A 26,008-nucleotide genomic window follows, 5' to 3' on the forward strand; every position below is an offset into this window, starting at 1 on the left:
ATTTCATGACTGACAACCAGAATGCTTACAAAATCCTAGCATTGCTGCCATTTGAACTTACTGTAATCAAGCTTACTATTAATCATAGCATTTATAAAATCAAGCTTTATTTAAAACCCTGTATTTCTTGTCTTATCTTAAAATCGTTTTTCTTTATTAACTCTCTAGTTTTTGAAAGCATACAAATTAATACTATAAAAAATGAGAAATAATAAGTGCGCTTCCCATAAAATTATGTAGAGTTTTGAACTAGGGAGAACTCTCAAGTGTTAAAATGAAACTCCATGACTCTATTAATAACCATACAACTAAATATTGGTCTGCCTACAGGGTTACAACTTAGTTTTATTTTTCCTCTGTTGGTCTTCCCAAAAGATATAGAATGCCAATAGCTATAGATACAACTACTATTGTGTCCCCGCTTCATTCTCTCCATTCAGCATCTAGGAAATAAGGAGTGCCTATGGCTGTCCATGAAGCTGCAGCTATGAAGGGTCTTTAAGGAAATGTTGAAATCATAGAAAAATTAAACGACATTGTTAACGAAAAGAAACCACATTATTAGAAAAAAACATCAACAAAAAGAAACCGCATTATTAGGAAAAGACATCAACCAAGATTGAATTCATTGTAAGGACCAAATTTGAAAACCATTTTCAAAGAAGAAGAAAAATGACCAACCAAGCCATACAACAACAACATTGTAGATGTGTATTACATATTACAATATTTCCCTATTAGATATAGAAAACTTTCTTATTAATTACATAAATTTTTGAACCTATAGAGCTTGAAGTTTTTAATGGAGATGAAAGTCTATTGATAGTGTTAGAAATGTTAAGAGAAAAGTTCAATTCCCTTTGTTGTTGAAGGTATATATTTGTTTCTTTGGTTTGCTTTAAATTGCTTCAAACTTAACAAAATAGACAGTGTAAATTAGAAACAAATGGAAACTAAAACAACCTTTTCCATTGTGCAAATAGATTTATATTTTCAATGATGTAAATTCAAATGCTTTTGAAGATCATCTAATGAATAGAAAAAACATATATTTACCTTTTTTTAATAGAATTTGAGAAAAATGTTTGCCTATTTACCAAGTTCTATTGAGATTTTATAGTGTTTTAATGTAGCCACATTTTAAATTTTAAAGATTTAGGACACCATTTCATTTTGAAATTTTTTTTTATAAAAAGTTTATTTAATATACACCTGTTAATAGAAGTACAATTTTTGTTTTAACTTTTCATCTTTGAAAAGTTAGATAAATATATAACCTTCCAAATAAAATTAAGACCAACCCTTCAAATTTAATCATTGACCGGCGCCCACAATCCCTAAATAGAAATCACATGTCTTAATGCCTACAAATATGGCACCCGTGACCTTGCAACGTGTTCACCGCAATCGATCGTCAGTGTTTCCAGGGAAGTGAGATATAAATTCAGGAACCTTATCTGCTTCCAACTCCAATCCAAAAGTTTGTTTGTTCACCATCATACTACGATTGCAAAAGAAAATACCATTTGCGCAGAAAGGAAAATGGCGAGCTCTACTGCAGGCCAGGTTATCAAATGCAAAGGTAATTAGTTTAGTGCAAGGAATCATGGCCACATTCTAATTCATATATATTACTGCTGTGCAAGATCAATTTTTAGGGTTAATCTGGATTTATGCGGAAAAAGTTATCCTTAATATCATATCAAACTCTGATATTTTGATTTGTAATTTTGTTGCAGCTGCTGTTGCGTGGGGTGCAGGGGAGCCTCTGAAGATTGAAGAAGTGGAGGTAGATCCGCCACAGTCAATGGAAGTGAGAATCAAAGTGCATTATACCGCCTTGTGCCACTCAGACCTTATTTTCTGGGAAGCAAAGGTCTGTCATGAATAATTAGAACTAACTTTATTAAATATTTACAAAAGTACAAATCTTTCCCATACTGCACGAACTGGTTTTTAGAACGTTTAATTACTGCAAAATATTGATGATTAAATTTTGATCACAGTAAAATGAAATGACTGATAATGCTTTGGTTGCAGGGCCAGACTCCTCTCTTTCCCCGCATCTTTGGACATGAAGCAGCTGGGTATACACTCTGTTCTTGCCTATGAAGTCTGTATTGCAAAAATAATTATTAGTCATAGTAACAAGCATGAAGAATTTCAGGAGGGAATAAAGGAATTTCATGGTGATTTGTTGCTCTGGCTGCTGCAGAATTATAGAGAGTGTTGGAGAAGGGGTGACTGACCTCAAGGAGGGTGACACTGTGCTTCCTGTATTTACTGGAGAATGCAAAGAATGCAGACATTGCAAGTCAGAGGAGAGCAACATGTGTGATCTGCTGAGGGTCAATATAGAGACAGGGGTTATGAAAAGTGATGGAAAGTCAAGGTTTTCAATCAATGGGAAACCGATTTACCACTTCGCTGGTACATCAACTTTCAGTGAGTACACTGTTGTGCACAGTGGTTGTGTTGCCAAAATTAATCCAAAGGCTCCTCTTAACAAAGTTTGCATTCTCAGTTGTGGGGTCTCAACAGGTACATTACATTTTGGACTCTTTGAAACTTCTATATGTAATTTTTGATGATTGCAGTGAAATAGAGTCAAAATGATATAATTTACATTGTTTAAATTATACAGTGTTTTATAAAGTGGGTGATTCGATTCTTAAAAGTTTGGATTGCTGGATTGTTAATAAAATCACCCAGGATCGTTCCTTGATCAGAATTCTCATTCATAATTCATTTTGTTGTGGAATCAGGGATGGGTGCAGCTTTGAATGTAGCCAAACCCAAGCAGGGTTCAACAGTAGCAATATTTGGCCTGGGGACTGTTGGGCTTGCCGTATGTACTAATGACAAGAGTCTTTTTACTGTTTATTTGTAATTTTTCAAAGATGGTTATGATTAGTCAACAGTTCATCTCTATTTCTGTTTTTTTCCTTCTTATTTTGGGAACCAATATGAAGAATTTATTGTTTAATTTTTCGTGAGATCTCTGATCTGGGCATAACCACACAGGCTGCTGAAGGGTCAAGAATGGCAGGAGCTTCTCGAATAATTGGAATCGATTTAAACAGTGGCAAATTTGAAAGAGGTAGTACATTGCCCATCTCCATTATTGGATATAACCTGTGTATATATGTTATTTCCATTATGTGTATATAATCTGTGTATATATGTTATTTCCATTATTGAATATAACCTGTCTATATATGTTATTTCCATTATATTATTGGATATAATCTGTGTATATATGTTATTTCCATTATGTGTATATAATCTGTGTATATATGTTATTTCCATTATTGGATATAACCTGTGTATATATGTTGACTGTAGAATCGGTTGTGTGAATCATTTCAGCAAAACTCTTCGGTGTAACAGAATCTCTAAACCCTCTGGACTACGAGAAATCTATTCAACAGGTTGGTTGAGCTTCCAACAATGTTCTTCCATTTCTATTTTTCAGATCCGAATACCTGTTTTATTAAATGATATAGTTTATCTGAGCTGCGTGCAACAACTGGTAATGTCAATATTTATGGTTATTATATAGCATTTGGCATTAGGGAAAGAAGATTACAAAGTTTATTAAGCCGTACATGCTTTTATGCGCGGAAGAGTACTTGGATTTATATCCATATGTATTATTATTATTATATAATCTTGGAAGTGTGAAGTATGTGTAATCTGGATTGGGAAGTGGTGATCTGGATTCGTATAAGTATGTGTAATCTGGATTGGGAAGTGGTGATCTGGATTCGTATGGTTTATGGTTTTTTCTATTGGGGGTGTTTTGAATTATATTTTTTTTTTTATAATTTAGAAAAAAATATTATAATTTAGTTATTAAATTAGTATGAGAATTATTTTTTGCTGTTATCAGCTGATGATGTTGATTTATTATAGTTATTTAAGGAAAGCTGGTCACTTGGAATAACTTACTGGTGGTTTATAAAGGGGGCAGGGTTTTACTCTTGCTAGATGTCTCTAGGTCTTGGACTGTTAACTTGTTTTTTCCTGAGGGTGTTTTGAATTATATCTTTTTTATACCCTGGGAAAATTTATTATAATTTAGTTGTTAAATCAGCAGGAGAATTATTTTTGGCGCACGTTGACTCATTATAGTTATTCAAGGAAAACGGGGTCACCTGGAATAACTCACTGGTGGTCTATAAGAGGGCAGGGTTTTACTCTTGCTAGATATCTCTAGGTCTTGGACTTTTAACCTGTCTCCTTACTTCCTAAAAAGACAAGCTTTTACTCAAGCACAGACTTTTAACATGTTTCCTTTCAGATCCTTATCCGAACAAGACAAGCTCTCCTTTTCAGATCAAACACACTCTTAAGTAACCAAAAACAATTTTAAAACATACTCCAAACCCATAATATTTTAAATCATTAGAAAAAATATAATATTAATAACATATCCTTATCCGAACAAGACAAGCTCTTCTTTTCAGATCAAACACACACTTAAGTAACCAAAAACAATTTTAAAACATACTCCAAACCCATAATATTTTAAATCATTAAAAAAATATAATATTAATTTTATAATGAAATAAAAATCCTCTGATTGAAAGGCTTAGTGAGTGGCAGGCCTGGAATTTCAAATCCCTTTTGCCCGTCAAACAAAAATTTCATGACGTTTTTACATTTTCTATGCCTTTCATTTTACGTTCTAAGTAAATTTGGAAATGTCAACCTCCCTAATTAGACAACCACTTTCCAAACTGTTTCATAAAATGCAAGATGCCAACTAAAAACTGCAGCCTCTACCAACTAAAAACTACAACCTCTATTCAGTTAAGAGAAATACCTCGTTTTCATAGATGTTGAGCGCATTGAATATTTTCCCCACACACATTGCTAATCGGGAAATTAAATAAATAGATACAAAGGAGTCATCAATTTTTATTGCTTTGAAACCCCAGTATAAATCTATTCGAGTTATAGGGCAAGGAACCTTCTTCGACATAGAAACCATTGGAACTTGGCCCAATGGCCACATAATTATAAATTGCCAAATGTTTATTTCAATTCTGAAGTATCATCAACCTAAAGCTTTACAAGTCCATAACAAAAGCTAATGCATTTGACCTTTAACCAATCAACACTAGACAGTTAAGCCCAAAAATTTCTCTTGAGTCGAACAATGAACCATTTATGCGGAATTGTGAAACGATAATCAAAAATATATCTAACGATAATCAAACATGTCATTCATGTTATATCCAAAATAATGGTCGAGACTTTCCAAGAGTATATCCTTTTACAGTTATCCCTAAAACGCTTTCATTACTTTACGTAAATAGAGGCTGAAAAATAATAAAGAGAAATCAAACATTCAGTCTAAGGAAATACACATTAATAGTCTAGCGAATAAAAGGGAAGTCAAACATTCCAAAGAATTATGCATGATGGAAATCTAATAGTTTGGGAAAATACTCATCCAACGCACACTTGGGATTAGTGAATTCTTATAACTTACCTATTGAGGAGAAAATTAAAAGTCCCACTTTAGCATCGCAAAGCATAGAGAGCTCATAAGCTTTCTTTTGCGGCGCATTTCCTGCACAAGGTAGAAAGGATGCATAGAAGGATGGAACTGTGAACTTACGACTTTTGTGCACATTCCAGATCAAATTGAAATCCAATATTAGTTGATGATAACTAAACAAGCGAACTATTGAGGAGCACGGCAGTCATGTGGCATTTGCAGGTAGGGGCGTCCAACCAGAGAACGTGATGGAGATGTGGCCAATAAGATAAACTCAGGTGCGTAGTTTTGCTGCATGTCGGCCACGTTCTTGTTGAGCATGCTTTTTTCAGAGCTATCTGGTCATCTGTTCTGAAGCAGTCTCTAAAATACACCTGCACTCTCATGACTTTTGGCTCATCCATGACACTTGTTGGAGCTTAGCCTTGCAGTTTGTTAGATTAACTCTTTTCATTTTCCTCCGGCTAACACTCTAGCTGGTTTTCTTTCCATGGTCTTTTCTTCCTGCTTCAGAATTGCCTCCTGCAATTCTGCTCCTCGAATTTCCTTCGATTATGCTGTGTGATGATTATCTCTTTTGCGAAGAAGGACCAGCCTGGCTTCACAATTCTGTGCGTTTAGATAAGGGCTTTTCTCTGGTTATTTTCGCTTTTTCTTCCTCCTCTTGCACTCTGCTCATGGCTCGCCTGCGTTTCTTCAGGTTAGTAGTTTCTATGGATTGAATACTTTATGTTGTTTTCTGTTTCTGTTATCAAAAATGGCTTCTTAAAGGAATGTTTCCAGGTAGTTTTGAAGCAATCACTCTCTTTTTGAATAGTGCAATATGAAGATTGGAATGAATTCTGAATCTTGTAAAGAACAAAGAAAATGGATAGTATGATATTGAAGTTAGATTGATTTAGCATAAAAGAGTCATTATCCTTTAAAGCATTCCTGTCGAACTTCTGTGGAGTTCTCATGCCTGGAAAATCTTTTTTAAGCGGGTCATGGATATCGATGCTCAAGGTTTCGAATTTCATTGTTATTACCAAGCCTTGTTCGGATTTCCGGTTTAAGTTAGGTCCTTGGTGGTGTGTCTGTGAGGTCTTCTGCTGTTGTATAGCTTGCCCAGAAGAAACTTCATGAAGTTTTGCTATGGTGAAACATTCGGAACACGATGGAGCTCATAGCTCACTGTCTGTCACCCATTGAGTCCTTTTGGTTTTTCCGGGCTGGATTTTTTGTCCGGGAGCCGGTCTATGACCATCAGTACAAGCCTTAATTTCACCCATCTGTTCAGGACTTTCTCGAGCAGAGTCAAGTAATGTGAGCTGTGGAAATTAAATTTCCTTAGGGACGGGGTACTAGTTTCTGAATTAAGCAAAGCCGTCATATTTAAAAAATCTTTGTTGTTTGTCAGATCCCAGCTCAAAACACAGCTACCCCTTTTAACCTAAGGGACAGATGGCATAAATTTAATCTCCTTAGCTCCTGGGAAAAAGGACCGGTTTTCTTTCCGAGGCTTCATTTGTCAGTACTACTGTCAGATTTTAAAATTCAAATCCCTTTTCTCTAGGCCTCTTGTTCAGAAATCTTCTGCTACCATTGACCGTAGTGTCCGTCATAGATCTTTATGTGGATTGTATGGTACTTGGGAGCTAAAAGTTAGGTGGCAGGTTAATAGCATGGATCTTCAATCTGACACATCTGCCATGGAGGCTATGATACAAGCGGCCATCCAAGCTGAATCGACCCATGGAAGTGCCAAACTGTCAAGTGAATGGCAGTATACCTTGGAGGAAATGTTGATTCATCCCGTGGCCCCACAGGAAGTTTTGGATGGTTTTGTCCGGTCAAAGGAAAAACCTTTCCGCCCTATCGACCAAAATGATAAAGATATCATAGAAAAGGCTCGGGAGGAAGGATATTCTCTGAAAACACAGAAACTTGTAAAGATAGCCCCCCCTCCTGCTGCCATTAAAATTGATAGTTCCCATCTGGCAGAGCGCATTGTAAGTCTCCAGGGTAACGCCCTGGTCGGTCGGTGGCATTTTCCGGAATTGGAAGACTCGAAGATGAGGGCTTGGCTTGAGCAACAGTGGAAACCATTAATAGGATATGTTCCTATTATTGCCAGATTGCTAAAGGAATGGTATTGTTTTCATTTCCTAAATTCTAGTGACCTGGAAATCATTCTGAAGCATCAGTGGGTGTACAAAAGAAGCTTTCTGGCTTTGCACAGATGGTATCTAGGCTATAACCCTTTAAAGAATATCCCATCCAACAACTTAATTTGGGTCAAGCTTCCCGGTCTTCCATTAGAATTATGGTCAAAAGAAACTTTAGAGGATATTGGCAATGCCATTGGAAGATGCGTCTATGTTGATCCTTGGTGTTTAGGAGAGAAAGATAAACGAGTTGCGTGGATTCTAATAGATAAAGCCTTCAGGGGAGGATTTCTGGATCATATCGACATATTCTGGAGGGATCTAAAAATTAGGCAAAGACTGGATTTCTAGGGGGTACCCTTTAGATGCTCAGCTTGCCATCGTATTGGGCATCTAATAAAAAATTGCTCTCGGCGTCTTAATCTCTGAAAGCTTCATGGTCCCCATCAGTCTGTGGCAAAGTCTTTCAAAATAAAATCTTCTTTCCCGGAACAGGTGAAGTCTCCGTCCTCAGAGAATCAGTCTCCTCCAGGGTCAGGGGTTTCAGCAAAGTTTTACTATGATACCCATCAACAGCCTTCTCTGCAGCGTAAATCCCCAGCTCCCGCGGAGCCTATATCTCCTTCAATGCCACCCTTGGAGCCGGCATCTGACTACGAGGCTCCTTATCCTGATTTATCTCCTGCTAAGCCCCTTTTGGAGCCGGCCTCTGATCATGAGGTTCCAAATCCTCCTCCGATCCCGCATCCCTACAAAAATTTCAATGAGGAAGTCCACATCATTCACTCCTCCTCGTCTTCCCCAAAGAAGATCAGTTCTCCCCTCGGTAAAGGAAAAGAGATAATGATATCAGCCACCCCTGCAAATTCTCCAACATCTTCGCCTTCAAATTCAATAGGCAGCGATTTGGATTATTTACTGAGCAAGAAATCTCTGGAGCTCAGGGCTCTCACTATTCATAAACCTGGAGTCCAAAAATCCCCGCAAATAAGTCCAAACTCCGCAAGTAATATTACAGTAAGGAGGAAGAACAACAGGGGAAGTAGGCATTTTAGGGGGAGAGGTGAAGGTGCAGGCAGAGGAGCCTGCAATTTGTCCCTTATAGACGTTCCTATCATAGACATGACTGAAGAACGACCCCTTAGAGCAAGCATGGCCGAAAAGATTCCAAAATGAATTTCATCATATCCATGAACATAAGGGGGCTGGGGGTAGACCAAATTTTTTTGGCATTAAAGGATTTTTTTCGCTCTGCAAGCCCCAAAATTATTCTCATCCAGGAAACTATGCACGCCTCTTCTGTAGCAATCTCATACTTCAGGAAGATGTTTCCTTCCTGGCATATATCTGCTGTGGAAGCCAACGGGGGGGGGTTAGCAGTCTTGTGGGATCCGAACTGGATCAAGGCAAAAACTTATAGCTGTTTGGCGGGAATTTTGATCTCGGCGCATATGAGGGGACTCAACTTCCCAATTAACATCTTGAATGTATATGCTCCCTACAGGAATAGACTGCAATTTTGGGAGAAACTTTTTGCCTCTAAAATTTTTGATGTTGAGTATTTATTGATCGCAGGGGATTTGAACGTCACTCTTAATATGGAGGAAATATGGGGCATCAACAAGAAGAAGGACCCCCTTGTTGAAAAAATAAAAAATGAACTACAGCCGTGGAGGAATTATATTGACATCCTCCCTCCCCAAATGCACCCGACGTGGGAAAATGGAAGAATTGAAAATGCCTACATAGCAAAGAGACTTGACAGATTTATTCTTCACGCCAGTTTGATTGACAAGATGGGCATGCCTTTCTCAACGATCGAGAATGTCTTCATTTCGGATCATAGACCGATCTTATTAGGCTGGAAGGAAAAAGGCTTTAGGAAAGGATATTGTTTCAAATTCAACAGAACAGCCCTGGAAGATCCAGCTTTCAATGACCATATAAAGAAAGCATGGAGCGAGATGGTGTCCTCTAGTCCCTTTCCGCTTTTGATGACTTTTAGAGATAAAATGGAACATATGCGAAAGGTGGTAAAAGACTGGCAATTTAAGAAAAGGCAGTCCAATAAAAATGATCTTAACAAAATTCAAAAAGAATTGGACAGAGCTTCGGAAGCCATGTCTGTTCATCGCCTATCCTTCAAAGAGAGGTGTCACATTAAGCAGCTTCAGAAGAAGAAAATTAAAATTTTAGAACAGGAGGAATCTTTCTGGAGGTTGAAAAGCAGGGCGATATGGCTAAAAGCAGGAGACAAGAATACAAAATTTTTCCATAATTTTGCAAACTCCAGGAGGGAGAAGAACTCCATATGGAAAATTAGTGATGGAAGAGGAGGTTTTCTATACTCTCAACAGGAAATAACAAATGAGGCGGTGAGTTTTTTCACAAATCAGTATAAAAGATCTGAAGTATGTAGCTTTCAGGATATTATGTGGGGCATTGAAGTGTTTCCTCAGATGTTTGACGAGGACACAAATGATCAAATCTTCCAGCCAGTAACTGAGGAGGAGTTGCTAAAATCAATGAAGTCCTTCAAGAGAGACAAGTGTCCAGGGCCGGATGGCTGGACTATAGAGTTCTTCATTCACTTTTTCGACATCATCAAAGCAGATCTGTTAAAAATGGTAGAAGCTACCAGGATAGCAGGCAATATCAATCAGAAGACGTCCTCCACAAATATTGCACTTATTCCAAAGAAAGGAAAGGCAGAGACTTTTGGGGACTTTCAACCGATCTCATTGTGCAATATCTCTTACAAAATTATCTCAAAGATTGTTGCAGAAAGAATAAAAGCAACTCTGTCTAATTTCTTATCAAAAGACCAACATGCCTTTTTGCAAGGAAGAATATCTTGGATGCGGTTGCTATTGCATAGGAAGGTATTTTTGCCTTGCATTCCAAAAAAAGGGACGCAATCATTCTAAAGATTGACCTTCGTAAGGCATATGACTGCCTTGAATGGGGATTCATTCGATTTTTACTTGCGAAGGTTGGCTTAAAAGAAAGCATGATAAATTGGATCATGGCCTGTGTGGAGAAGGTACAGTATGCGGTCATCATTAATGGAATCCCATCTCCCTTTTTCTCTGCTTCTAGAGGTCTTCGTCAAGGCTGTCCTCTTTTTCCGCTCGTATTCATTTTGGCCATGAATTCCCTCAGCTTACATATCAACAAGGCAGTCATAGAAAACAGGTGTCAGCCGCTAAAAATCTGCAGGAACATTTCTATCTCTCATAATTTATTTGTTGATGATATTATAATGTTTGGAATACTATGTAGATACACTTGGTTATGTTTTTTTGAAATCCTTTTCAATTTCCAGAAAGCAACAGGTTTACAGATAAACAATACAAAATCAATCATCTATCACAATGATATTTGCTAGGAGGAGGTTGAATGGTTATCGGCTCTCTTTGGCATTGAGGCACAATCTTTCAGTCATGGAATTAAATACCTGGGCTACCAGTTAAGAGCAAATGGATATTCAAAGGTGGACTGGCAATGGATTACAGATAGATTTTATAAGAGGATATCTGTATGGGAGTATAGATGCCTCTTGCTAGCAGGAAGGGTGATTTTGGCTCAATCTGTCCTAAATCAGCTAGTAGTTTACTGGTCTCGTTTATTTTTCCTTCCAGCGAGCATTATCCAGTCAATGAATAAGCTTACTGCTAACTTTATCTGGGGTGGTCAAGCAGGAAAAAGGAAATATCACCTTTCGAAATTATCAAACATTTCTCTGTCGAAGAACATGGGAGGATGGGGCCTCTTAGATTTGAGGACATTTAGGAAGGATCTGTTATGTAGGACCCTGTGGAGAGGGATTTATGAAGAAGGGCCATGGAGCAACATAATTCAAAAGAAAGATATGCGTAGGAAAGACATATCTTTCTGGTTCAGGAAAGGAAGGATCGGCTCTCCATTTGGATCTTCAATATGGTTAAGCCTTCGCAAGATTGAAAGTTATTTCCTGGAGAACTTAGTTTGGCGGTTCCATTCTAGCAAAAAGATTCTTATTGGGAAAGACCATTTTCTGAGTGGGGCTGAGGTTATCGACGTTCCTGAATCATTACTGTCTTTCCTCCACAGAAAAGGATTTTTCTATTGGGACAGCTTAATTGCAGGTTGGCAGGGTCTGATTCCTATCTGGATGGAAGCAAGATGTTTGGGCTTACAAGGTGATCTCGCTCGGCAATGGGAACTTATCAGAACACGTCTCAGAAACTGTGGGATTTTTTGCTCGGTGCATTATGATAGTCTTATATGGAGGAACTCAAAAGGGATAAGCTTTATTCGAGTTAAAGACATATACCAGAATCTGTGTGGTTTAAGGAAAGCTCCTCTCAGCCCTTCCTTTCCTCTCATCTTTTGGAAATCCGGGTGCCCATCCAAAATGATTTTATTTTCATGGTTGTCTTTTCACAATAGAAATCTCTCTTGGGAAAATTTAAGGAAGTGAGGATGGCAGGGTCCAGGCATTTTCCCCATCTGCAAGTTAGCAGAGGAAAATAATTTCGACCTTTTTCTTAACTGCAATATATCTCAACAGCTATGGAAGTCCCTGGCGCATTTCTATGGGATACAGCATATGCTCCACGTGTCTATTAGCGAAGCGTTTCTATGGTGCAGTATGCAAAAGGAGTCTTGGAGAACGATTTTCATTATCACCTTTTGGTTCATATGGAAATGGCGCAATAGTTACATTTTCAATGGAAAATCAGTCCCTTTTCTGGATATTTTCTCCAACATCACTCTTCTTTATGAATCGATCCCGCAGAAGCCTCCTAAGAAAATGAAACAGGTATGCATCGAGCCCCCTCGGGAGCTTTCTCTTATGCCAAGAGCCTTTTTCGATGGAGCTGAACAGGACAGAATTTGCGGCTGTGGGGTGCACATCTTTGCAAATGAAAACAATCATTTTCTTATTCACTGGAATGGGGGAAGGGGTTCCAACAGTAAAGCTGAGGCTATGGCCCTAGCTGGCCTTCTAAGTTTCTGTCTCTTTCTTAATTTACAGAATGTCTCAATCTTTGGAGACTCTAGAGTTATGGTGGATTATGTCCTTGGGAAAAATAAAATTCTCAAGCCTCAGCTTGTTGGGTGGTTAGACAGGATAAGGTTTCTGTGGAATAGATTGGCGGGTGGTTCTATTCATCATATCAACAGGGCACTCAACCAGCAAGCAGATGTTCTATCTAAAAAGGGTCTTCAGGTGGCTCCAGGTCTCTGGTCTTTGCAGGTGGCTGATGGGGAGAAATTCCTTTCCATTCAGGAATTTTATCCTCCAGACTTCTAGTTCGCTTTTGGTCCCTCTGATCTCTTTGGTTTCTCATTCTGGACTTCAATCTATCGGTTTTATCTACATATGATGCTGTCTCTTCGTTTTGTTTTTGTGGCTGCAGGATTATCCTTCAGTGTCTCTCCTCTGCCTCTTAATGAGTTTTGATGATGGCTATTAGCTTAATTTTTTGTTGTTTTCATGGCATTATATTGCCTTTTTTGGTCTTATCCCTCCATGACTTAATGTGTCAAACCTATATGATCTATATTTTAATTTCTGTGGAGGGAATAACACTATATGGGCTATATGAGTAAGCTGATACTCCAAATGAATGTACTTTCATCCCTGTTTATATTTCTTATATAAATACATCATGCTTTTTCGTCTTGAAAAAAACTAAACAAGCTCTTGAACCCCAAAAGTTCAGAATGAGAATCTGATAACAAAAAGGGAAAAGTAATACTAATTACAGACATATACCAACCATTTTCCGTTCATAAGAGTTTGGAATCCTAATAAATAGGAGCATAAATATAGTGTTAAAATGTCAGCATTTGATGTTCTCACCAATCTGTTGACATAAAGTTAATGTAATGTAATTTGTACCAATCGTTTTGTGGAATAAGGTATCATAATATTTTATTGTAAGCTATCTTTACTCGCATTTAAATTATTATAGATTTTGACGATTTAACTTTGAGATTGAAAGTCATTTTGAAAGTTTACCTATCATAACACACGTCAAATCCGACGGTGAAAAATTTTCAGCAACGGTCAAATACGTTCTGAAATGCAAAATACACACTCCAAGCCTGACCCTCAGGGGTTAAATTTGACGGGTGACCCTACCCGTCAAGGAATTTTTTTGTGACGTTTTTATTTTTAAACTGCCCATCATATGACTTTTAAAATTTATTTGTACAAGTTTCATATAATTTCAAATTGTACTCATAATTCTTCAAATTTTCTATTCTCTATTGTACCATTCGGCTCAAGTCTTAAGTCTTATTGCTACACTTTGTTTTGAGACCTGCTGATCAATTTTTTCTGCAAATTTTCCAAATTGTTCCAGGTTAGAAAAGATATCTGATAAAAAGTATCAACTAACACCAGTTTAGAAGAAAATAATATGCAGGATACTACAAATAGTAATTTTTGTGAAATAATGTTGATATTCACTGCTGGTATTCATGGCAAATAAATCCTTGTAGCAGAAAAAAGTACTAGTTATTTTCATTCTGATTTCATAATTGGCCTTGCAAAGCTGGAGCATCAGGTAAAAAATACTAATTTTGTTCTACCAGAGTGAAACCCAAGTATGGCAGCAAGCAAACAACCGTTTTTATTTTTATTTTTAATTCTTTATCAGACTCATGTACCTAACCGCGAACACTGGTGGACGAGAATGGAAACTGGAGGGCATTTCATAAGACAGGGGCCTTGTTCCTAACCACTAACACAAACTGTACACAAACTGTAGGAGAATGCTCACGGCCCAGCTATGTATCTCCGCCACATGGAAAATTCCATGAATTATAATGTTTTACACAAGATGATTGATTTTCGAATATGTGTCATTGATTATAATAGCTGCTCAAATAAAGACTCCAGCTGGCTATATCAAAGCCACGTGTGTAATGTATTGGGCTAGCGATTTTCTGAATATGAATGAAACTAGAAGCAATTTCTCTTTTTCGCGTTGGGTAAAACTCCATGTCGAATCTGTGAAGCGCTATTGAACAGAGATTTCTTCTCGTTGTAACAGTTCGCCTCTGTGTTTTATTTCCTGTGTCTGCACTAGATTCTTTGCCTGTGTTTGGAACTTTCATGGGAGGCTCAGTGCACAAACTGTTCAGGGAATGATCTCCTCAGTCCTCAGTTACGGAAAGTTGTCATAAACGTAGTTTCAGGTATATTTCTAGGGCTTTACGTGTTTTTTAAATTTTATAAAAGGGATGAGACACCTCACCCTTTACAAGGTTTTTCATGGAAAGATTGCCGGGACGCGCAGTGACAGGACGCCTATTTCTTTACCTCTTTGCCCTCCCTTCACATCGTTCTGCAATCTTTCGCTTCTTTCTCAGTTCTTACCTTCATTTTGTTTAGTTTTGAGGCGCTGGATGGATATGGGAATCCTGAGTAGAAACGGCCCTTGAAGACCAAACCCCAGGGCGCATCATTTCCCGAGGTAGGTAAAAGGGCTATTAACAGAATTCATAAAGCCAGTGACAAAAAATTCGGCCCTGTTGATGCCCAAACTTTGAAGAAAGAGCCAGCTAAAAATACTCTATTAATGGGGCAAGTTACAATTCTTAAGCGAGGACATCAGATAATTCTTAGGGTTGGATACTGTTAATATTAACCGTGTATTTTTATGTTTAACCAATTATTGATTGTTTGGTTACAGTGAGGACATCAGAACTCTCTGGAGAATATGCATGTATTCTTTGTGGTCCTCATTTTGGGTGGCTTACAGGTAATGTATTAATGTGTGTTTTTATTTAAGTTGGATCAAGAGCCATCCCTAAAAATGTTGGTAACAATTATTCAGATTCTCCTTCATGTTGTTGCCTCTCTATCTATTTTCTTTGGCCGGTGTATTATACTTGTGCAATTTGAAAGTTGAAATCTGGTGGAGCCATTTTTCGCTGCTTATTAAACTAGACGTTATCGGAGTAACTATCCATTTCACACAGGGTTATGGTGAAATTTTTTCTGAATATATGTAACACTAATTCAATTTCACTAATGTCAGTGCGCTCTGCTTTTCTGCAGTATCTGGCAATCTCCTTTCAAGTTTCAAACTTTGGCATGTAACCATAATTTAATCTATTTCGAAGTCCTAAGGTCGTTTATAACAAGATACAGGGTTCTGCCAAACAGCGTTTGATATGTAAGCTACATTAAGCGCTGTAAGAGTTGCAAATAAGTCTTGGTAAAGTGTATTAAAATAGGATTCTTAAGGTCTGTATTAAACTTTTAGTTTTCTAATCATTAAGCTTTTAATTGATCTCTGCAGACCTGTAAACCCTAAATTCACACGAGATTTTGAAGCTTGCACCTCTTCCAAAGAAGAACGATGCATTTACCAATTCAACATAGGGTAATAGTCTCCAGGCATGAACTTTACAACCCAACTAATTTATTTTATAGTAGTATTGGCGTGTGACTCACCAACTCTTTTGGTAACACCACAATACTATGACTTTTATAGCAGAGGGCTTGTTCCCCAACACCATTACTGGCCTATAATTGTCCATAGAAAATGTGACTCTATACAGTTTGCTGTGGACTGGGGAAACAAGCACCGAAACGAGGTAAGTTTTTCATAACAATCTTGCCAAACTATGGACTAGGGAAACAAGCACCTAAACGAGGTAAGTTTTTCATAACAGTCTTGCCAAACTGTTTACTTTCTATAGATAAAACAACACATTTAACATGGTTTTTCTGTAGATAAAACAACGAATTGCAAATTCAACTTGGTTTTCCTGTAGATAAAACAACAAAATGAACTTGGTTTTTCTGTAGGTAATGGAGATTCCAAAGGCAGTGAAAAAATTTAACGAGTTGAATATGTCGAATATATGCATAGAAAAACGAATACAGATATCCAACAAGCATGCATAGAAAATAGAGCAGAGCATCGAGCAGAGCATCTCTTACTATCTATGCCTAATAGGCTATCACTTACTGGTTACTTGGTCGGCTGCGTTTTGGTTTTGTAGCATTAGAAGAAGTTCCAAAGTTTGCAGAGTTTTTCTTATGCCCTGCTCCTCACCAAAGTCGCCACATTCAACAATGAATAACTCACAGATTGCTGTCCAGTGAATAACTCAACTCACACATTGTTGTTCATTGGAATTGGACACGAATTGGAACTTGGAACTTGAAAGTAAATTAGTAACATAACTCGGCACTGGTAGCTGGGAATTAATTGCCAATAACCATTTAACTGTTGAAAATTAGGAATTGATATTATGACTTAGTCCAAATCACCATAACTCAGCGGTGGGTCGCTGGGAATTAATTACCAGTGATACCATACCTGATACGAAAATTAGAAATTGATATTTCGGACAGTGGACTTAGTCCGGAATCCGGATAACAATCACTTGGCAAATTGGCAAATTGCTATACGGGTCACGATTATTAAATTAGATATTAAAAATGTTAATGAATCGCTATTAGCTCATGGTTAAATATATATATATATATATATATATATATAAATTTTAAAACTTTTGATTTTTAAATATGCCCGTCATATTGACAGTCTTAAAAATTATTAGCAAGTTACACCTGACGTGGAGATTTGAAAGTCGAAAGTATTTTACGTGTAAAAATGCTAAATACAAGCATACGGGCCTCAAATTTAACCCACGAAAATGGCTTTGCAATGTGCCACCTTAACCCTTTACTTTTCCTTTTTTAGCCTCTAGCGTCCTCTTCTCTGTACGCCCCAGCTTTACCCATGTGGTGGCTTTTTTAGCCTCTAGCGTACTCTTCTCTGTACGCCCCAGCTTTACCCATGTGGTGGCAGTCCTGCGGCCTGACGTTCTTCGTCCTGGCAGACGCCAGGAATGCTCAACCCGATGTGCCAGCCTTGTCACACAGCATTACTGCGGGGCGGTACAAAGTCCGTCAGATGGTTCCAAATCTAATGATTTCCACGGCACCTGCTACACTGCAGCATTAAATGCTTTGTAATGGGATGAATATTTGCTGTCAGGTTAGCAATTTCAAACCCGATGGTTTCAGGAATTCTAATTCCTGTTTCAAACATTTTAATATACCTAGTGTTGACGGTCTGGAAAAATTTTTTGACTGTTTTTAACGAGTGAATCACTCTGTAATAGGATTTTGTTCCTCAAATTCCATCCTTATTGGCGGCTGTCACCACCAAAATATTGACAGCATGCCAATGTCTTTTTTGTTTTTAAAAGCATTTGACGTGGATAGAAGATTTTGAAATGTCATTCTTGATTGGTAAAAATATTTGGAAACTGTCAGTTTGATGTTTAAATTTTTAAATTTCTCATCATAAATTTTAAGGAGTGATATAGACCAAAGCTAAGTTTGACTCTCTATTCGGTTAGAACACTTATTTTTTGTCACCACATTTTTGTAGATTGGCTGCAAATGAGATTCTTATAGACACTAAAAGGAAGAATGAGAAATGTTAGAAAGCTTAAAGTAGTTGTCTATCTGGACATGGTTGACTTACCTTTCATATCCTAGTGAGTTATTGTGGATAACTACATTAAAGCCTATTTTATTATTGTTATAAAAAAATGGTATATAATAATACATCAAAATTAGAAGTTTGCAAATTTACATAAAAGTGTATAATGACAAGCATAAAAAAGAAATGATTGTCATCAAATTTTCATTTGACAAGTAAAATTCTAGGTCTGATTAACAGTGACCTGCTACATTGAAATATGATGAATATTGGCAGCATTTTTTTACATAACCAACCTAGATCCATCTTAACTCCAGATCTACAAAGGGCGGAGAGGGATCGAATCTCTTGATATGCAAACCTCTTTTAGAGTGAAAAGAGATTTGATCTCTCTGGGTACATGGTAGATGTGGAATTAAGATAGATCTAAGCTAGTTATAGGTTTATTAGTTAAAGCTATTATGTTTTATAAGTTTATTACTTATATGTTATGAAATATCATGATTATGAATGTGAATACTTGTTATTTAAATTTATTTTAATGTGATATGAATATTGTTTTTTTGGAAAAGATCGTTAGTAATTTTATTAATAAAAAAACATTAGAATATAACAAATTGAACCAATTTATTATTATTATTATTATATAAATATAATTGACATTTAAATGTTTACACTCATTTATTGACATTACAACATACACACTTATTCTATACCAACATAAACCCATATTAACTATAGATCTATTAGGTGCTGAGAGATCAAATATTTTGAGGTGCAAGCCATTTTTATAGTGTAAACTTGAAAAAATATTTGCATCTCAAGATATTTGATCTTTTTGGATGCCTAGTGCTTAATAGATTGTATATAGCTTAAACTTGCAATTCCAACAAATATTTGCTGAGTTTTAGAGAAAATAAAGTATAAATAAACCAACTCATTATTTTAAAGATGTGCTATTCTTATTTATTTTTTGACAATCACTTTAATATAATATATGTAATATATTCTCTTATTTTTATGTGTAATAATGTGCTACAGAAATTGAGCCCGGATGGATGTAGGTTAGTAAGTTTATAAATGAATAAGCTTAACTATGAAAGTGAACTAGGGTGAGGGGAGGAGGTGGGGGAAATATTAGATACAATGTAATTATTACATTTTATCTTATATTTCTGGCTACCTTCATCCACTTTTTACTATAGAAATATTGAGTAAAATATAATACTATAATATTTCATTTTATTTAATATTTCCCCTCAGCTAGTCCACCTTTTATTGTAATTTTTCTTTGTTTTTGAAATTTAAAAGTAAACAAACTCAACCATAAAATTAAAATTAATATTACATTTTAATTAGTAATTCTCCTCACTCAAAGTTTACTCTACACTTCACACATCTCTCCTATCTTGAACGTAAACTTTGAAATTTGTATCATTAAATTCTTTTGTTACCTCTCAATATTTAACAGATCTATCAATCTGATGTTAATTAGATTTTTGTTTTTATGAAAACTTGTTTTATTAATTTCTTTCACAGGTTATCGCTGAGAAAACTGATGGAGGGGTGGACTACAGCATCGAATGCACAGGGAATGTAAAGGCCATGATTCAAGCCTTCGAATCCTGCCATATCGTACTTCCTCTACCTTCCCTCCCCTGAAACGTAGTTTTGTAAATATATGCTCATTCATTTCTTCTCACCAAATACACGCAAATGCTTGTACTGCTCAGTAAAACTGAATTTGGTATCATAAAACGTTCTGCTTTTCAGGGTGGGGGTGTTACGGTATTGGTGGGGTTCCCTCCTTCAGACGCAGTCTTTGCAACGAATCCTTTGAATTTTCTCTCTGAGAGGACACTGAAAGGAACATTCTTTGGAAACTATAAACCCCTTTCTCATTTACCAGGGCTTGTAGAAATGTATTTGAATAAGGTAAAACTGGTATATTATTTATTTAGGGCAAGGAATTTTTTCTAGAAACTATAAAGCTTTTTCTCATTTGCCAGGCCTTGTAGAATTGTAATTGATAGAGTAAGATTTGATCGTTTTAAAATTTCTGTGGTGGGTATTTTGATTATATTTGGAGTTCGGAATTAATTCTACAATAATTATTTTTGAGTAGATGTTTCAAGTCTACAACAAGACTCATCATCCGGATAAATTCCTCATAATGAGTCTCTATCATCGGGATAAATTCCTCATAATGAGTCTCTATCATCCGGACAAATTCCTGATAATGAGTCTTGTTGTAGACTCAAAACATCAACTCAAAAATAACTACTGTGGAATTAACTCCAAAAATAATCACTTAATCACTTTTTATGAATTCCATCGTGATCTCTTTATCTGCTTAGATTTTCTGATAAAAATATCTCTCACACACCATGCCTGCTCATTTCCTTTCCGCCTACTTAACCACTAGTCTGTAATTAGGTTTTTAGTCTAACATCCTTTCCTGTTTTATATTTTGCAGAAGCTTGAATTGGAGAAATTTATCACACATGAAGTTTCATTTGCCGATATCAATAAGGCATTTGATTACATGATTAAAGGAGAGAGTCTGAGATGTGTGATTAAAGTGATTGGTAATTAAATGGGATAGAGGAAGGCGTAAGTTTAATATGAGTGTAACGTACATACTGTAATATTTGAATTTTTCTGAAGTTTATTACAGCTTGTGTGGTGGATAGTTATGATGGCATCTGCTTATTAGATTGATTTCCGTGCACTCGATACATTGCAGAAAGAACAGTGAAAGAACTTGTAATTTTGAAAGATAAATTAAAATGTCATAAATTTGAAGCATTGTTATTGCTATGGAGACTTGGACTTGGACTTGTTATTAAATTGATAATTCAAAATTTGACTGGTTATTAAATTAAAATTGGATTTGTGGAAAATTTAAATTTTATTATTATTATTATTAAGAAAAACGAATGTTTAAATTATGTAATTCAGAAGATGTATAATAATAAAAAATCAAAATTATATTTTCAATTTTTTTTAAATAATAATAATATTGAAATTTTAAAATTGAATGGTTTTGTTTTTATAAAATTAAAGATTAAAATTGTAGAATCAAACAAAAATGAATATTAAATTTTTGGAAAATGTTTTTATTTTGAAAAGTTACATAATATTGATATTTATCATAATTAGAAATTAAATTTAAAATTTTATTATTTTTGAATAATAATAATATTTATGTAGAATTAAATATTAAAATGGTAGAATCAAAGAAAAATGATTATTAAATTTTTGAAAATTTAAAGCATATCAATATTTATGGCAATGAGGAATTAAAATTTTAAATTTTTTAACAATAATAATATCTTTGAATATTTAAATTTAAATTTGAATGTTTTTCATTTTTCGTTTTTTGTTTTTAATTAAAAATAAATAAATTATATTTATATATATAAAAGAATGAGTAAATATATTTCATTAAATTTATGTTTAGTCACAACATTTATTTAAGAAATCTATTACATTTTTTCATTCTTTCTCTTATGTAAACATTAAAGGGACTATGGATTTTTACAAAATTCAGTACATTTTTACAGGTATATATCCAAAAATAACTTCCTAATAAAAGAAAAAAATTACAACAATGCATATATCTTTTGAAATCATCATCATTTTTCTCTGGTGGCTTATTGAGGTCTGGACATTTGTTCACTCTTCCAACTTGCAGTATTGGATTCATTTAGACTACTATACAAAATTTGAACTTAGTTTTGTTAGTATGCAATCTACTTTCGTAGCACTTCCACCCCATCAACTTTCTTGGCTAACTTATCTTTCAGAGCTTGGACCTCATCTAGCATATTCACATTGGTCTCCATTTGCGTCTTCTATCTCATATTCATTAGTATAAACCTGAGGTCTGCAATATTCCATAGATTCCCCACCTCTAGAAGCTTGGTTAACCTGTAACTTGGGATCTACTCAATATCCCGCGAATCTTCGATATATTGTTCTTATAATCATCCATCCCAAAGGCACAAAACTCATTCTCCTCCCACAACTTTCATTTGTTGTCCCGAGCAAAAGCACTATTGCAACTTCTTAATAGTTCAATGCCTAGGCTAGCTTTGATTTCACCCTTCTCTTCTCCATGCTGGATTTTTCTAAACTAAGTCCTTACTCTGCTATCTTGCATAGCTTCTTGTAGATATATCTTTTATTGCTTGTGTTCATGGTTTTGACATCTTGCTCCACTCATTTTAGAGAAATGAAATCCAGTGAGTAGAAGATAAGAATCAAGTTCTTGAGTTGACGTGTCTATTTCTCATGCTATGGTCATATGATGGATAGGAAATGTTATAACAATGGTAAAATGAAATCAAATAGGGAAAATACTTAGAATCATATGAGAAGTTGTAAATAGATTTCCTTCATCCCTAATAAACCAAAAGAATTAAAAGTATTTTTACCTAAAGGTTGTTTAGCTACCGACACTTACTAGATTACTATTGAATTTGAGCTTATTGAGGATCAAATAATATGAAATATACAAGGAAGAAATATTTGGAACCGAGGTTGTGATCGAAGAAGGTTGGAACTGATGGAATAAATGTTAATGCTCATAAACATTTGTTGTTGTTGTGCTAAATTGAAACTGAAGCTTGATACATGCTTGGAAAAAAAAAAGTGTTGAAACCAAACTTGAATTAGAGGGATGTAAATCGATGTTGGAGATTGGATCCCTTTTTTTTTCGTTGGCATGCTGCTGCAAACTAATTTTAGAATCATGAACCAAAGAGTCTTGACCAAAAATCCACATCTAGCACAATTCTATCTATGTGAATAAGCTTTGTTGAAGTCAAACATAGAAACAAATCATCAGATTACCAACCATTGATGGATGCCATTAACTAAAGCAAAACAATTCACCAAATGTTAATGATTATCAAGGTGCAAGAGTGCATTATGATAGGTACAAATGGATGTGTTGAAGTCCAGTCATTTTTGGGATTTGGAAATTAAGAGACATTGAGGTATTCCCTTGTTGTCAGTGAGGAATTCTACCATTGACTGATGTAAACTCTAAGGAACTCAAAAATATTTCTGGTCTTAGTCCCAAATAAGATGTTGAAGTCGATGGGACAAGATTTGTTGGAAGGTAGGCCATAAGGAATCCCACATTAGCGTACTTGAGCATAAAACAAAGAAGATTTTGAAGAACCATTGGAACCAACATGAACTTACAGAGTTTATTTTGCATCCTTCCAGGAAACTTGGTTTCCAAATACGATCCATGTCTAGTTACGCTAATTTCCCAGTTTTCATAAATATACTTATTTTAATCTATTTTGTTCTTTTATTCATCATATTACGCTATCCTAGATGCTATCCTGCTTTGAAAAATAATATTCTCCTTTAAGCATAGGAGTACATCCAATGAAGCCATGTGCGTAAAAAGATAAAAAATGTGCTCACGCTTGGATTTGAGAGGTAGGATTTGATGTATTCTAGAGCATGAGGGACCAACTACTTTAGATGATACGACAAGAATATTTCTTGAAGAAGAGAGTGATGCTTTGAGTTGATGGTTGTTTAGATCCAACATTCAATGTAGTCATGATATCCCTCGCTCTCTTGCTCATCTAATCTACTCTATGTATCCTCCTCTATCATGCCATGTATATATTATGTTTTCGGATGGTCAATCTCTTGAGTGCATACTAGATTTGATGATAGGCATGTTAGGAACTCTTGATCTCGGGTTCTTATGTTGTTGTTTATCGAATTCGGCCCATGACTATTGGTGTCCTTAAGATATTGATGAAGGTGAATAGAGAAGACTTCTATATCTTCTTATGGGGGTAGTTCATCAATCTTTTATTCTTCTATTGCTTACATGGAGTGCAAGTATGTTCTTGATTGCTGCCAATATTTTTTCTTCTAAGATGTAGAGAATTTCCCAATAGTTGCTAGGATTTGAGATATTTCCTAGAGTATCATTCTTCGAACTCTTGATCAATTTTGAGTCCCTTTTGTTGGTTGTTGATCCTTGTCTAGTACATGGATTAATATGTGGGGGGTGGGGGGGGGGGGGTGGGGGGTGGGCCGGGCAGGGGGGGGGGTTCTTACAACATCCAAATAATAAAATTCCAAAGAAATAAATGAAGTATGCTAAAGGGAAACAATTTCAAAGCAATAATTTTCTTCTACTTGGACACTCTCATACTACTAGGGCTTGTTATCACTAGTTATTTATTCATCATGAATTAGATTCTTCCTTTCCATGAACGAAACTTAAAATAAATCAAACTTGCATAAAAATACACTAAAACAACATGAAGAGGCTTTGGAGAAACCCACTAAAGTGGATGTGGTAGGCTAGGACCATTTTCAAATATTTTGAAATAAGGGCATCTTTGTGTCTTATTATTTCTCCTCCCCTAAGTCACAAGTGTTGGTTGAAATAAGAAAAGAAATAAAATAAAAATTCTCTAATCCCTTTTAGCACCTCTCTGGCAATGACACCAAAAAATGTTGGGAAAATTATATTCTTATATTTCCAACATTAAATTATTGAACTAGGATTATAATACTTGGAGACACAAGAAAATTATATGCAAGATCAAAGCCCTAGTATGTCTTATTTCCAAAAAATAAAACTAATGAAATTTAACAATGAAATAAAATATGCATAAAGAAATATTGATTATTGATAAACACACATACTAAAAATAAAGACTGTTTGTCATGCCTTGTCTTAAATGCCCTGACACAACCTCGAAAAGAAATCTTTCACTCTCACAAGTTAGTTTTCATGCACTCAATAGTAGGTTGGATTTGAAGAACAAAGGATTCTAGTTATGGTGGATAGTATCTTGAAATAAAATATTGAAATAAAGGCAAGGCATCAAAACATAAAACATAGTAAAAGCATTAAAGACATAAGACAAAGTAAAAGCATTAAATCTAAACTAAGCTAACAAAATAAAGAGGAGGAATGTTACCCAAGATTTATGGGCCATTCCCAACCTAAATAATGCTTCCAAAACAATCAGATCAAGCTGAAGTAATGCACCAAAACTTAGGAACAAACAACATTAATTGAAGGAAAATCAACCCTCTTTACAAGAAGGAAGGTACAAGCTTGTTGCCACAATAAACCTCCTAATCAACTACCATTTCCAAATTCTATTACAGAATGAATGATCATAACCCTAAATCTATTGTGATTCTAAATATTTGCATAGAAATAAAATTGAGGTGGATCAAAACCAATTCCCCAATCTCAAATTTCTTAACTATGAGATACATTCAAGATAAGAAAATGATAATACTTGAGATAAAATGAATCTCTTCCCAAAAATACAAATACATGTTAAAAAATAGTTTCTATTATTCAAGGTAGTTGAATTTCATTTCTCCTGGTTGCCTTGAACACTGATTTGGCAGTTTCCTCAAAACTAGGCATTGTTTGCAAATTTGGGCAAATTTATGCATTTTGAGAAAATAGACATTAAAGAACCAAGACCATCTCTCGAACAATTCAGTATTTTTGAAAAAGTCCCACTTAGCACCCAATTTCCATACTGGTAACAGAACCCATGGTCCATAATTTTAATAGCCCCCCTCATTACCTCAGAAATCATGCTTGAAGTTGACTATCTAAACACTTTGACCATTTTGACACTGTGTAACAAGAGTATTACAGTTGAAGCCACTATTGAATTTTTCCTTGAGCATGTTTGGGTTCATATTTGGCTAATCTAGACCATTATTTCAAATAGGGATAGTAGGTTCCTTAGTACCTTTTGGTCCAACCTATGGTCTCTAATGGATACCAAGCTAACCAAATTGACAACCTTTCATCCCCAAACAGATGGAAAAATAGAAGTGGTTAATAGGATTATTATGCA

The 26,008-nt window shown here is 35.5% G+C and overlaps 1 protein-coding gene across 1 annotated transcript; it reads left to right on the top strand.

Annotated features, from left to right (window-relative positions):
- Positions 1 to 1,424: 1,424 nt before the first annotated feature.
- LOC149140311 (alcohol dehydrogenase class-P-like) lies at positions 1,425 to 20,930 on the top strand. Its single transcript, XM_089449434.1, has 10 exons — positions 1,425 to 1,582; positions 1,740 to 1,876; positions 2,041 to 2,087; positions 2,216 to 2,541; positions 2,766 to 2,848; positions 3,025 to 3,100; positions 3,370 to 3,431; positions 19,665 to 19,760; positions 19,899 to 20,060; positions 20,602 to 20,930. Exons 1-10 carry the CDS (start codon positions 1,543 to 1,545, stop codon positions 20,719 to 20,721), a joined length of 1,149 nt encoding a protein of 382 aa, XP_089305560.1. The 5' UTR covers positions 1,425 to 1,542; the 3' UTR covers positions 20,722 to 20,930.
- Positions 20,931 to 26,008: the final 5,078 nt, after the last annotated feature.

This window comes from Pinus tabuliformis, chromosome X (assembly GCF_031772625.1).
Source record: "Pinus tabuliformis cultivar Carrire ecotype Pingquan chromosome X, CPIR1, whole genome shotgun sequence".
In the NCBI taxonomy this organism is placed as follows: Eukaryota; Viridiplantae; Streptophyta; class Pinopsida; order Pinales; family Pinaceae; genus Pinus; species Pinus tabuliformis.

Excerpts from the sequence above, each read along its gene's own strand:
- LOC149140311 (XM_089449434.1), top strand. The coding sequence starts at position 1,543 with ATGGCGAGCTCTACTGCAGGCCAGGTTATCAAATGCAAAG. Across the intron at positions 1,583-1,739 it reads CCAGGTTATCAAATGCAAAG|CTGCTGTTGCGTGGGGTGCA; the intron begins GTAATTAGTTTA and ends ATTTTGTTGCAG. Across the intron at positions 19,761-19,898 it reads CCTTCGAATCCTGCCATATC|GGTGGGGGTGTTACGGTATT; the intron begins GTACTTCCTCTA and ends TCTGCTTTTCAG.